Here is a 13,845-nt window from a genome sequence, read left to right as displayed (position 1 = left end):
TAACATACCTTAACAGCTTTAATATGCATTAATAACAAACATTATACAATTATAATATTTGTTATTATCATAATATTTGTTATTAATGTAGAGTAAAGATATTAAGGTATGTTATGATGTTAAGGTATACTTTCATGCTGCTTATGAATGCTTTATGAATGCATTATGAAGGTACACTGAATGTTCTGTGAATGCATTATTAAGGCATTATGAAGGTGCTGTTGTAAAAGTGATTCTTCTATTTACTGTCCCCTTAAATGTTTATAAGGGTATAGATCCTTAGCCTGATGCTGAGGCTGGAGGGGTCCCGATCTGTCTGGGATGTAATAAAGACACCAGCAGCTCATCAAATCTAACTGTGGCGGGTATTTAAGTCACGCGCCGGTGGACCAGAGACCCGCATGGGGATATCATAGCTGTGGTAATGCGAGCAGGGAGAATGTTGACATTTATCATCCGTTTGGGCCTCTCTTGCCTTGAGGGAGTTATTACCTGGTATTTACCTAAAATAAATTACCATAGTTTCATGTTAATTATGTTAGTGTTGCAAAATAATGAATGGGGCAGCAGATGATCGATGTATGGGTTCGAGTTGGACTGAGACATCTCGGGGTTGAAGATGGGATAGCGTGAAGGAAGAGGCTGGCGTTTGAAGCCGTCCATGGGTGAGAGAGATGCTGGTAGGCAGGGCTGTGATATTTGGGATACGGCTTGGAGGTGCCTGAATGTACAGGCTCAGAATTTTCCAGGAAAAATGGGAGATAAAATTTAGGGCATCCGTCCTGTCATCGTAGCTTTGGGGGAGCGATCCCCTCCCTCTCGTTTGTAAATGTGCACCAGTCTGGCATGCTTTATAAAAGGGGAGGCGGGGCGGTGGCTGAGACTGGAGCAGCACCCCTCCCCCGGTTTGTGGGGGGGCAGCAAAAGGCCGAGCTTTGTTTCAGTCCTTTCGAAAAGCGGTAACCAGGGCTCAGGGATCACCCAGCCTTCGCTTCATGCTCCGCTCTCCGCGAAGACGAGGAGCATTGAAGTGGAAGATCTTAGCCAGGAGAGACGCTGTCGCTGGTGCTGAAGAGAAAAAAGCCACAGCTAGTGCAGGAGGGAAGGGAGCCATTTACATACACACACTCCTTCCTGTAGAAATAGGGCAGCCATAATAGGCTTAACAGACAGCTTATGAGGAGCCTGAGAAACTCATAGGCTGTGCTTAGTCTATCATTTTATGGATTAAATTGCTGAATTTAGAATGTAGCAAGTGAGTAAAATAGCTGATTAGAGTCCCTGAGTCATTGCCTGGATTCCTTGTTAAGAGTCAGGGATTGTGGCCTTGGGTGTGGAGGACGCCGATGACAGCTGCAGCATAGTCTGCAGGAAAATAAGCTGAACACTGACCTCCCAAGGGAGGATCACAGCTGTATCGGTGCTCAAGATCCTCTGGGGGAGGCAAAGAGGGCGGCCCTGCTGGCTCAGCTGCTGCCGGGCTCGACTCGGTACCATTTCCACATACTCACCTGGTCTTCTGTGTCTGTCCCCTGTGACCACGCAAGGGATGCGGCGAGTGACTCACTGCACAGGTAGGCCCGGCGACTCGATGCTGTCTGGGTGCCGTGAGCTATGCGAACAGGGTTGCCTTGTCTGCCACGCCTAACCTCACCGCCAGCTTGCTGAGAGGTCGAGAGACGTAGCCTCTTGTGGGCACACAGTCACCTTCACGCATGTTGGACATGTCTCGACCCTTTTAAAGAGTCACAGGGTCACATGGAGAGCTGCCATGGCCACTTGGGTTTGGGTTGGACTGAATGGGGTGGAGTGGGAAGGCATGCGTGTGTGATCATAACCAGCACGAGCCCCCTTTGGAGTTATTTCCAGGCTGTAACCTGCACTGTGCACCATCCACACAATTACAGGCTGGAAAACACCATACAGCATAAAGAACGACCATAAAAGTGCTAGTAGTAAGCAATTTGTGGGCATTCTCAGGTGCTTCTGGATCTTTGGAAAGCTTAAATCATACTGGTTTTTATGGGCCGCCCATGAATTTTTATGGATTGTCGATGCTAGCTATGATTGACGTTAGCCATGCTTTCGGTTGATGCCGCGGCTGGTTCGCTAGCTGGTTATACCAGAGGGGTACCGCCACCTTCAATATGTTCATTTTCTCCCAGATCCGACACACTTTTGTCCTGTTCACCACAGGATTTCCACAGAGCCCCAAGACGCTCATTTGGTTGCTTATTAAATTGCCCTGGCTTTCATAGCCTCAGGGTAAAGGAAGAGAGACATTCTTAAGCTTTTCTCGTGGACTTCATTGAAAGGTGGATCTTTTTTCAGCTGATGAGCGTGCACAAAATGTATTTTTTTCTGGGAACTTTTTTACTTCTTCCACTGTTCCCAGTCTCTCCCTCTCTGTTTTTACAGGGACGGTGAAATAGGTATATTTTAAACTATATTAAAGCAGACTGAAAAAAATTACCATGCTGTCATTTTGGATTAGGAAAGAGAAACATCAGCTTAGAAGTAGAGATAAGGCAGGACTGAAACATGCTCATTTCAAGCTGACTTAACCACATTAGAGTCCATTGTCAGCACTGCAGATCTAATCTGACGTTTCTGTAGTTCTGCTGAGCAGCAGAAGATCCCAGCATCAGTGTCCTTTAGACGAAGATCGTGAAATTATGAGGGCAGAGGAGTAATTTAGGGGAAATCGAGAGTATCTGATCACTCGCAAGCCCGGCTTTGTAGCGTATAAACCCTGTTCTATCCCCAGTATAATTAGATCACAGAAATGAGATTTAGTGTCTTTCGCAGTTACAGTTCCAGAATTTTCCTTCTGTTATTTGTAATAAGTAGCTTGTCCTTGCCCAGTGCGTGGCCTAGCTTCTGTGTAGCGCTTGAGAAGGGGAGAATCCTTTGCATTTGGCCATGACTTTACTGTGGTCTAACTGGCCCACCCCCCATCCGTCCCCCCCCCCCCCCAACCCCACCGGCCCTCTGCCACACTCTGCCTAGTAACCATGCAGATTTATCTGGACCATCCAGCAAATCGCACCAGATCTTCGGAGGCCCCCGAGTCCCATGCGTCGCCACTGCCCTCCCCTGCTCTGACTGCGGCGCCCCAGCCGGGGCTCTTCACGGCCTCAGCTCTCCTCCTGCCCTTCAGAACCCCCCTTGCCCAGGCCCCATCCACCCCTTTGGGGGCTCCCGCTCACAAAAGCCCGATAAAATCCCCCAACCAGTACTTACAGATCTGTTATTAAACTGGAGCTCATGGGAGCGATGGTGTGATCATTGTGTTCTGTCAGTCACAGCCCTGGTTTGTCTCGCTTCCAGACGGGAGGAAACCATGCAGTGATTCCAATGCACAGTAACCCCACCCACTATCAATTTTAAGGCTTACATATATAAAATTATGTGTATAAATATTATGTATATATATAGAATATATACATAGTGTGTAAATAATTTAAAATGCTTGGTTGTGTTTTGGAATGCTAAATAGCTATTTTGTCACTGGTGTTTCTTCCTGCATGCTTGCCCTGTGCATGATAACCTGTATCACACTTTGTTTCTGCCACAGTTTGGGTTATTGTGTGTTGATGCTTGATTTTGTCTTGCTTTGTTTTTGATTGGTCTCTTGCTCTTTTTCCAGTGTGAGCCTTGTTTGTGTTGCTCTGTTCTTCCTCCTCCGTTCCATCCTGTATATTCCATTCCTTCTGTGTACTCTTTTGTTCCTCCTCCTCCTTTTTTGCTCACTGGGAGATCTTGTCTCTTCATTCAGCTCACCTTGTCATTTAGCCTCTTAACTCCAGCCTGTAATGTGAAAGGGTTTTTAATAAAATCAACTGAAATTCTCCACCATGACATTGGCTGAGCTGTCCTTTATCCTCCGTGTGTCACTCATTCATGTATCTTTTCCAGCACACTCCCAGTCCTGACCCCTGTGGGACTGTGTTCTGAAGCTCTCTGTTCCCTTTTTTAGAGGAAGGCTATGTGAAAATGTATCTGAAGGGCCGCCCCGTCACCATGTACATGCCCAAAGACCAGGTGGAATCCTACTGCCTGGAGGCAAAGTCAGAGCTTCCATCCAAGAAGCTGAAATTGGATTGGGTGTATCCTTTCCTGCTAGGCTGGGGGGGCAGTGCTCTCACTCATCTCACATGCACCATCATCATCAGCACTGTTGAGGCCATGCAGTTTCTGAAAACCACAGAGGTTCGTACTGTTTTTTTTTAAGTTCCCCTTCCATGGACACCTCGCATTGCCCAAAATGCTTCTCAGAAAAGCTGACAGAAATGAGCCATGCCAAACGTTGCTCATTCCAGTTCATTTTATGTTTGGTTTGTTTTTTTTTTTCGTTTTTTTGACGTGATGGCTTTCTGGAGCTGCCCGCAACGCCTCAGCGGCTCTGGTAGATACACACAAAGCCGGCGACAGCATGTGATCCGTCAATGAATGATTTTCCCAGATGTATTTTGGAACACACCGAATCAGACTTTGATCACCGCGAGCATGTGTGTGTTTGGTTCGGTTCATTATTGTGTCATTCAAATGGAAAATTCCATTCAGGAAGCACTGAATTGTTTTTATAGTATTTTTATACAGGTTTGAAATGGCCTTTTTCCATCTGTGACTTTAATAGTGAACAGTACTGAGCTTGAGTGGAATCAGTCATTTTAATACACAGCGGCTGTTTAATTAGGCTGCTGTCAAGGTCTACTGCTCCATTCTATGTTTTATTATGTGTTAGTCAGATAGAACAGAACCGGTGCTCATTTTTACAGTCAAAATCCTCCTTATCAAAATCAGTCAAACATTTTTTGATAAATGAAAAGAATGACTTGCAAAATTATTATTCTGTTAGGAAGATCAAAAATCTCTGCATAAACACAAAAGTGCAGATCTTATCTAGCTGGAATGTTTCTTGTGCCTCAGTCCTGTGTCTCACCTGTATATTGGTGGAAATGGACACATTTTCTTCTGAATTACTGATGCCTGTGATGCATCCCTCCCTGTAACAAAAATGAGAACATAATCGAACTTCCCGCAACATACAGTAATATTAGCTCTAAACCAAACTCCCTTCTAATGAGATGTTCTGAAACAGGCATGGTGTTTTTTCCGGGGGCTGATATTGTCATCGTTCGCCACTCAGCCTTCCCGCTCACCGTAATCCCAGACTGAAGCTTACTCACAGCATTGGAATTGGATTCACATTCCTCCGAGATTGTGTACCTACTGAATATTTATTAAATTTGATCTGGTCCCTGACCTCGTCTGCCACCGAAGGAAATTGCCGAATTACCAAAAAAAACATGGTGGTATGTTTTGATTTATCTAATTCCATGGTGTTTTTCAAGCCCCACAAGATTTTGTGCAAGAAGCAACCCAAAGAATCTCTTTCTCCACAGATTATTCAGTACAAATTATTTATGCCCCAAGGACGCAACCCGGTCCTTGGAGCCTCCCAGACAGTCCACATTTTTGCTCCCGGTAAAATGTGGACTGCACTGTACAACCTCCAGGTTTCTGTGCTCCCTGCTTTTATGTTCCAGTCAGAGGACAGACAAAAGGCTCCCCTGTCACCAGATTTAGAGATGGCAGACCATCCTGTTAGCCTAAAGCATAGCAGGCATATAGGGCAAATGAACGATATAAAAGATAAAAATAACAATACATATTTAGAAATATGTTAATATTTATATAGGCCTGATATATTTTTCTATTTTATATATATATATATATATATATATATACACACACACACACACACACAGAATATATTCTTGTGTCATTTGTATTTCTATCTTTAAGTATCAGTAAATGTACCTGAAATCTGTTACAGTTATTGAGAAAAAAATACGTAATTAAATTACAGTTTCTAATCATCATGTTGGTGATTACAAAGGGGTCACTTGAATATATTCTTTTGAATAAAAATGCTTATATGTAGATTATAACGTTCATTTTGTTGTTTTGCATCTTTTCGCAGTTTAGAAACACCGCATTTTCAGCAAAGCTGCTGGGACATTTTAGCTTTATTGCTCTGTTTAAAACATTTGTTAGAAAAGTATTCAAAACATGATCACATGTAGTAAGTTACATTACTTTGATGAAGTATCAAAATAGTTACATTACTTTCAAATTTTGTAACGGGGTAACTGTTACATTTCATGTTACCTTCTCGTCACTGCTTGTTTTGAGCTCCATGTTTGGCACCGAACCACAACAAACTTCTTACTTAAAGTAGCCTCTGACTTCTGATATAACAAGGAAGAAGATGTGTATCATTGTTATATGAATACAGAGTTGTTTAAATAAGGAATGTTACATTAAGTGGAATGTAAGCAGTTATTTCAGAGGGCCTGCCACCAGAGGGCCCTGTCCTCCTGCCGCTGCTATGTTCCCTGACCCTAACCTAGCTATGGGTACCGTGGGCGTGACTGCCGCTCCAACCTCTACCTGCTGCCCACGGGAGAGACGGTCTACTTCATCGCCTCAGTGGTGGTGCTCTACAATGTGGACGAGCAGCTGCAGCGCCATTACACTGGTCACACCGATGACGTCAAGTGGTAAGAGGGGTCAGAGGTCGTGGGGGAAAGGCTAGGGGGGTCACCTGACATCACTGTTCAAGGATAGCATCTCATACCACTAGTATTTATTCACTAAGGACATACATAGTGGTTTTGTGTACAAAGATCAACAAAAAGTCATTTATAATTCATTACCCAGTTAGAGCAATTTATCGCTGTAGCAAACATGAAATTTGTTGCACTCATACTCTTCACATTCTGATCAAACAGCAAAATCAAGGGACCCAATTAAATGGTTTTAGAGGAGCTGTTAATATCGCTTATAGCTGTTGACATGTAGGAAAGCTGGAGAGACATTCCTCACTGCGTGTTTTCTCTTGTGGAGCAGGATTTTCAGAAGTCAAGCTAATGAAGAAGGCTCATAGCTCATATCGTGTTAGTTATTTAAGGTCATGGAGCTCAAAACATTGATTATACACTTTATGGCAGAACTTCAAAGGGTTCCTTGCATTAAAATTAGATAAGGGAGAAGAAGGGTGGGGAAGAAAGGCAATTTAGGATAGCGCCCCCCCATTTCTGGATCTCTTTCAACCTCCTGTCTTTTTTCCTCTATCTGACTCTCTCTCTCCTTCTCACTCGCTCACTCACTCACTCTTTCGTTTTTGTTCCACCCACATCTCCAAGGCTTCTGCTCCTCACATGTGATCACAGTATGTCAAAGCTCTTCACAAAGAGTCCTTCTGCCCTGGTTCATTCGTCTTCTCCACAAGCTCCCTGCCTGCATGAGACAGGCCTTCCTGAAATAGACAGCCTCCTCATTGGCTGGGAGCAGTTAGGGTGGGATGGAATGGCTGGCAACCCTTTGTTAGCAAAGAAACCAGTTTCGGTGGCCTTATGCACTCTGCAGCCTGTCTGCTGGTGGACGGCGGTCTGCAGAGACCAGAAGTAGAAGGTTCAGGTCTAGAAAGAATTAATCCAGATCAAGATTTTGTTTCAACCAACCAGTTGAGTATAAAGACTCACATTCACAGAGTACTCAACTGGTCGATTGAAACAAAATCTTGATCCGGATTTTTACCTTCTGGACCTGAACCATAGGCATCATTAAATCCAATCACTGGGGGCTCCAGGTAAACTTGACCCTGATCTTTTCGATAGCTAAAAACTCCCCTGAAAATCTAATCACATGACGCATTTTTGTGTGTTACTGTGTTCTATCTGCAGTATATCCATCTGCTATAACCTGTACATGTGTGTGAAGGTGGTTTTTAGGTAATTTTAATGCTTTGTTTTTGATATATATTATACTCTGAAAGCCAATGCTTCAGTGCTTAATTGCTACATTTATGTTTCGCACTAATATCTAAATGCTTGTTGGTAATTTATTGGATTATTGTTACACTGATGACTGATGCTTTAATGTTAAATGGCTTGATTTGCGTTATGCCCTTTCAGTTAATGCTTTAGTGCTAAATTACTGGATTTCTGCTATGAGCTGGTATCTAAAACATTAATGTGAAATTGTGTGTGGAATCATTCGCTTTAGTCTAATAGCCTCAATTTATTTACAGTCATAGATGAAAAACAATGACAGCACTGGCATTTTTAAAAGATCCATAATCCAGCCTTTACAAATCACTTAATATAATTTAGGTCTTTGTAAAGGAATAACAAAGGCTAATTTAATAGTTTTGAACCCTGTGTCAAGAGTAATGAAGTAAAGATGGCTCCAAGGGTCTGTCTGTCATTCATCCATCCATCTATCCATCCATCCATGCACCCACTCATTCGCTCGAAGCCCCCTTGTTACCATAGGCAGACTTCACTGCCCAGTGTCCCATTCTGTGACCAAGGCATCTGCCCACGTTTCAGATCGGGGATTTGGGATTTGGGGTTTGATGACCTGACCTTATAACGAAGGTGGGAATAATTAGGGCTGAGTCACCCACACGCCAGGGTGCAGGGTCACTGCTGCTCATTCCGGCAGGCCCTTCCCTGGCCCCCCCACTGTGCTCTTATCTCCTTAATACACCCCCCACCTTTTGATGGAGACTATGCTGGTGTGTCACTGAGCTGGAACAAAGCTGTTTGTGTGTGTGTGTGCGTGCGTGTGCAGCTGTGTGTGTGTGTGTCTGTCTGTGTCTGTGTGTGTGGGCTTTGATGCCTTTGTTAGGACGGGTCTTTAGGAGATGTTCACACACCTAAAAACACATGACATCCCCATAAAAGCAAAAGCCTGATTCTATTTTGACAGTTGCAAAAGTGAAATCTTTGAAATCTAGTGTGTATGCGTGTGCGTGTCTGTGTTTATGTGTGTGCATGTCTATATGTGTGTGTGTGTGTGTGTGCGCACTTGTGTGTGTGTGTGTGTATATGTGTGGTCAAAATATACCAAGGTAGAGCAAATGTCCCCACAACGTGATGAATACCCGTGTTTTTTTTACCTTATGGGGACCAGTTTCGTGTTAGTGTTACCATTTTTCCCATAGAAATGAATGAGTGGTCCCAGTGTGTGTGTGTGTGTGTGTGTGTGTGTGTGTGTGTGTGTGTGTGTGAAGGTGCATTTATGTGTAGCAACAATACCTTGGTAGAACATATGCTCCAACCCTGCCTTTGCAATACCTTACAGTATGAAATGTACGTATAGAGACCTCCAGGTGATTGTCCCACGGTAGCATTGTTTTCTTGATTTTTTTATCCATTTCTTGACTTCTTCCTCTCCATGTCATTTGCAGCCTGGCCGTCCACCCTGACAAAATCACCATAGCGACAGGACAAGTGGCTGGCACCTCCACCGATGGCAAAGTAAGCGACACCTCCTGCATGACTGTCCTGCATAAGGGTACATGACCCGTTCCACGGTGACACCACAGGGCCAAGCACTTCCGGAGCGTCGCCAATGACCTTGACAACCTTGGCACCAAAAGTAGTCCCTGCATGAGCGTGACGCTTTTAGACCTCCTCATTGGTGTTGGCCGCGCTTACCCAGCATGCTCCGTGCCCCCTCAGTTGCAGCCAGCTCATAATGCATACCCGCCGTGACAGATTGGAAGCAGGTGATGTAAAAGACGCGCGCTTGGAAGCTGTCGCTTCAATGCCGCTAATCTGATTCCAGGCCATTCTCGCTACCCTGCTGGAATGTGGACGCGTGTGGTAATACAACATAATTGAATCAGCAGGCGGCTTGCTTGCATTTCCTGCGCATTTGCCTGCGTTTCCTGCAGTATCTTATGGGGTCGATGTCGCTCTCGTGTCCATGAAACCAGAATTTTAGTAAAACGCAGGGGACTGAAGCATCGGCATATTAATGTGTCCCTGGTCCCGTGGGCTGGGGACATGGTCGGTGAGACGCATTTTAAACAGGCCACTATATTAGGTGCTGCCTTGCTTTGGCCTTTTTTGTTTGATATTAATGCTGAGTCTGATATTATTGCTGAGTCTGATATTAATGCTGAGTCTGATGTTAATGCTGAGTCTGATATTATTGCTGAGTCTGATATTAATGCTCAGATATCCACCTAAATAGGTAAAAAGATCAAACCATCGTAGGAAAAAGCATCTTGCTTGTCAGGATCCTGCCGTATGGTTTTTTATATAGTTTCTATGAATAATAGTTATGAAACACGCATGCTCTTGACAGTTTCTGCATTTCTTATGAGAAGATCTGTGATGTGTGTTTGTGCCTATTCCTGAATGGAACATATAGAATTGTCCGTAGCCTTAAAACACACAGATGCCATCTGCTTTCCTGTAGCCTGTGTGTTTATTGGGAATCCAGGCTGGTGATCCAAGTGTGAAACTGAACGACTCCACATGTGATACTGTGGGATAAAGAGGGTACATTCCCGCTTTGGATTTGCCAGGAATGGTGTCCGGCCGACTCTCTCTGTTCTTCCCTGACAGCAGTTGCCCCCCCACGTGCGGGTGTGGGATTCGGTGAGCCTGAACACGCTCCACGTCCTTGGCTCCGGCTTCTTCGACCGCGCCCTGGCCTGCCTCTCCTTCTCCAAATCGGTAAGCCTCCCACACCTAATCACTGAAATCTCGTCCTTGGGACTGAGACATAAGCCCCTATGTCTCTCACTGCCATAAGACATTCAGGGTTGTTCATTGTCTTCTCGTACCTCCTGGTTTCATCCCACACATGGTGTTTCACTGTTCAGCTGTAATTGATAATCAGTACAGAAGATGGATATCTTGTCACATTTAAGTTACACTTTACTCTTTGCTTAAAGATAACATCGGAGGTTTTGCTGAAGTATTACTCCTCTGTTAGGTCTCCAGAAGAGTCAAGGTCACAAGAGTGACAAACGAGTGTGTTTCTGTGGCCACTCCACGTGCCTTCTGTGAACAGCAGTCGGGGAGGGAGCAAGGTCCTTGCAAACCCATTCAAACCCGATTTGCTCTGCTGAAATATCTACCTTTATAGAAATGGGCAAAATTGTGTTTAGCTTTGGACAAAAACATCGGCTGAAAAGCAAAATAACACCTCACATCGCCGATTGTGCTACTACTGGTGATGAATGTAGCAAATAAAACTGCTTTTTTGTCCTCTGTCAGTGTAATTCTTTATGCCTTTGTGCTGTGTTCAGACCAAGATCTATACAGAAAACGTCATGCTTCAGGACTTCAGAATTGAAAACAACTCACGACGTGTTGGGGGTTTGTAACCATGTCAAATCTAACTGCCTTCCCTGTCACTGTAGAACGGGGGCGGTACGCTCTGCGTGGTCGACGACTCCAACGACCACGTCCTCTCCGTGTGGGACTGGCAGAGAGAGGAGAAGCTGGCTGATGTCAAGGTTTGCTAGCCATTAGCTGTGTCATGCTATCTAGTCTTAGCACCTTTACAAATATGTCTGAATTAAAATTCCACTCAAGCTGATCTCTGAACTCTACAGTAAGAGAAGATCTGTACAGATCAAAATCAAGCTTTTTAGTGCTAATAGAGACTCCCATATGAGATGGTTTATAGTGGCATAGTGTTATCTATCCTTTTGCACGAATCCCTCAGGAAAACAGTGTTTACAATGCAACAATGACGAACACATGATGCATGACTGAAGTGGTGTTTAGTGCAGCCTTTTGAATCCAGTTTTTAGATTAATTTCTTAAATGTCTCAACTAGATTGTATATCCCTGTATGTTTAGATGTGTTTAGGTGTTGTTTGTTGATGCTTAAAGCAAAAAGATAGTAGGAGACATTCACAACATAGATTCTGTGCAGTTGTTTGGGTGTCACATGACAGCCTACCCCTCACCCAATCCCACGTGTGTCCTGCAGTGTTCAAACGAGTCAGTTTTCGGCGCCGACTTCCACCCCACCGACACCAACATAATTGTCACCTGGGGGAAGTCCCACCTCTACTTCTGGACACTAGAGGGCAGCTCTCTTGTGAAGAAACAGGGCCTCTTCGAGGTACGGTATGGCATACATGCAGGAAGTCAGCTGATGCAATCACGTGACCCAACAGTCAGAAAGATGCAAAACACAGAGATGAAAACCAAGTTTCTTAAGGAATGCATGTTAGTCTTATATTAGTTAGTATTATAACCTGAATGATTTGATTTTTTTGTTAAGAAAGTACTGCAAATTTAATAATAACTGTTTCCCATGCCAGGGGTAAAACCTTTCTCACCACTGCATGTTACACATCCATTGCACATTTTCACTGTCTGCATACAGTTAATCTTGCCGGCCAGTGCTCTGCTCCTGTGTGTCCTATTACAGTGTCACACTACCTGCCGCTCCCCAAGCACCAGAGTGTGAGCTGTGGTTGATCCAAGCACTGGCTTCTCAACTCCCATACTTAATGCTGCCTGAATACAAATGGGCCAAATCATGATGTGTTAAATGGAAAATCTGCCAAATAACTGCATTTCTGAGGAGATCTGCAGTTCTCGACCCCTGCCATGAGAAAGGGAATTTTAAGAACGTTAGCCGGCAAAACACCTCAGAGAGGACTGTCTAGCTGTTGAGCTCAGATTGTATCTGCATGCTGTGTGTGTGTGTGTGGTTTTTTTTTTTTAACTGTTCGACCTGAAACAGGCTGTCTTAGTAAAAGAACCAATGTTTATGTTTCTTTCAGAAACAAGAGAAGCCCAAGTTTGTCTTGTGTGTGACTTTTTCAGAAAATGGTGACACACTAACAGGAGACTCCAGTGGAAATATTCTTGTCTGGGGCAAAGGTAAAAAATATAGGAATATGTGCTGAAAAAATACAAGCGTTCCGTTTCACAAACATGGATGGTTTATCTACAAACTCAGGGATTACCGAATATCCAGGTCATTTTCAAATCTATGCTTCTAGGGAAAGCATTCAAAAGAACTCGCTGTTTCATTATTCAAACAACGGTGTCTAAAGTAATCAATCCAGAAAATATGCCACTTTTTTGGACTCATTATTTTGAGACCTGAGTTGCCCCTCACTATGGCAGTGATGATGAACACAAGTAGATTTTAATTGTTGCTCGTCTTACCAAAGAAATGACTGTCCTTCCATTGCCGTTTGCTTTTCGGAATATCCATGCACTACTTCCACACGGACCGACGTGCCATAAACACACATCCACCGTGTCTTTCAGGTACTAACCGCATCAGCTACGCCATCCAGGGCGCCCACGAGGGCGGGATCTTCGCTCTCTGCATGCTGCGCAATGGCTCGCTGGTGTCTGGAGGGGGGAAAGACCGGAAGCTCATCTCCTGGGATGGAAACTACCAGAAAGTCCAGGTGGTGGAGGTGAGACAGGAGACAGGGTTGTCGGGTTAAACAATAGCCATTGTTTTGGCAGTTTTCACAGGGATAATTTTCAAATAACAGCATGAATGTTACTCCTTTACATAAGGACCAGGATGAAAGTAAAGTAAAATACTAATACTAATAAATACTAAGAAAGTAAAATACTAAAATCAAAGGTTTTAGGACCGAAAATGTGGTCAAGAGCATAGATTTTGGTATGAGTGGTAGGGATTTGTCCCTAACGTATACCTTGTAAAACAAAGAAGTACCGTGTGTGTTTAGGGGTGCATGGGTTCGGGACCGATTTAGTAGCACTGTAGCACAGTAGTGTTGAGGTATTTGAGACAAATCTTGGTCTTGAGACCGGTCTTGGTCTCGTCTTTATTTTGACTCAGTCTTGTCTCAGTCTCGGACATAAAGGACTAGAGGTTTTATTTCAAGGCCATTCAAGAGCAAAACGCTTCAATATTTATCACAACAGCTTAATATTCATCTGTCTGTTAATCCTTAGAAACTGACAAACGCAAAACTTGCTGGTTTTCGCACCCATTAATCTCAGGTTTGTAGGTTAGGTA

The 13,845-nt window shown here is 44.0% G+C and overlaps 1 protein-coding gene across 6 annotated transcripts in view; it reads left to right on the top strand.

The window, feature by feature from the left end:
* eml1 (EMAP like 1) overlaps positions 1-13,845 on the top strand; it is a 71,387-nt gene that overhangs the window by 49,290 nt on the left and 8,252 nt on the right. For 3 of the 6 annotated variants that reach the window (XM_023828294.2, XM_023828297.2, XM_023828300.2), the window contains 9 exons: positions 1,548-1,574; positions 3,980-4,109; positions 6,420-6,569; positions 9,266-9,335; positions 10,434-10,544; positions 11,237-11,332; positions 11,815-11,949; positions 12,620-12,719; positions 13,116-13,270. In XM_023828294.2, coding sequence (XP_023684062.2) covers positions 1,548-1,574; positions 3,980-4,109; positions 6,420-6,569; positions 9,266-9,335; positions 10,434-10,544; positions 11,237-11,332; positions 11,815-11,949; positions 12,620-12,719; positions 13,116-13,270 — 974 coding nt within the window. The remainder of the gene's footprint in view (positions 1-1,547; positions 1,575-3,979; positions 4,110-6,419; positions 6,570-9,265; positions 9,336-10,433; positions 10,545-11,236; positions 11,333-11,814; positions 11,950-12,619; positions 12,720-13,115; positions 13,271-13,845) is intronic. The other 3 variants (XM_023828296.2, XM_023828299.2, XM_023828295.2) reach the window with 2 other exon arrangements.

Source organism: Paramormyrops kingsleyae, chromosome 14, assembly GCF_048594095.1.
Source record: "Paramormyrops kingsleyae isolate MSU_618 chromosome 14, PKINGS_0.4, whole genome shotgun sequence".
Classification (NCBI taxonomy): domain Eukaryota; kingdom Metazoa; phylum Chordata; class Actinopteri; order Osteoglossiformes; family Mormyridae; genus Paramormyrops; species Paramormyrops kingsleyae.
The sequence above is the reverse complement of the archived record's forward strand: the minus strand, read 5'-3'. Positions and strand labels throughout refer to the sequence as shown.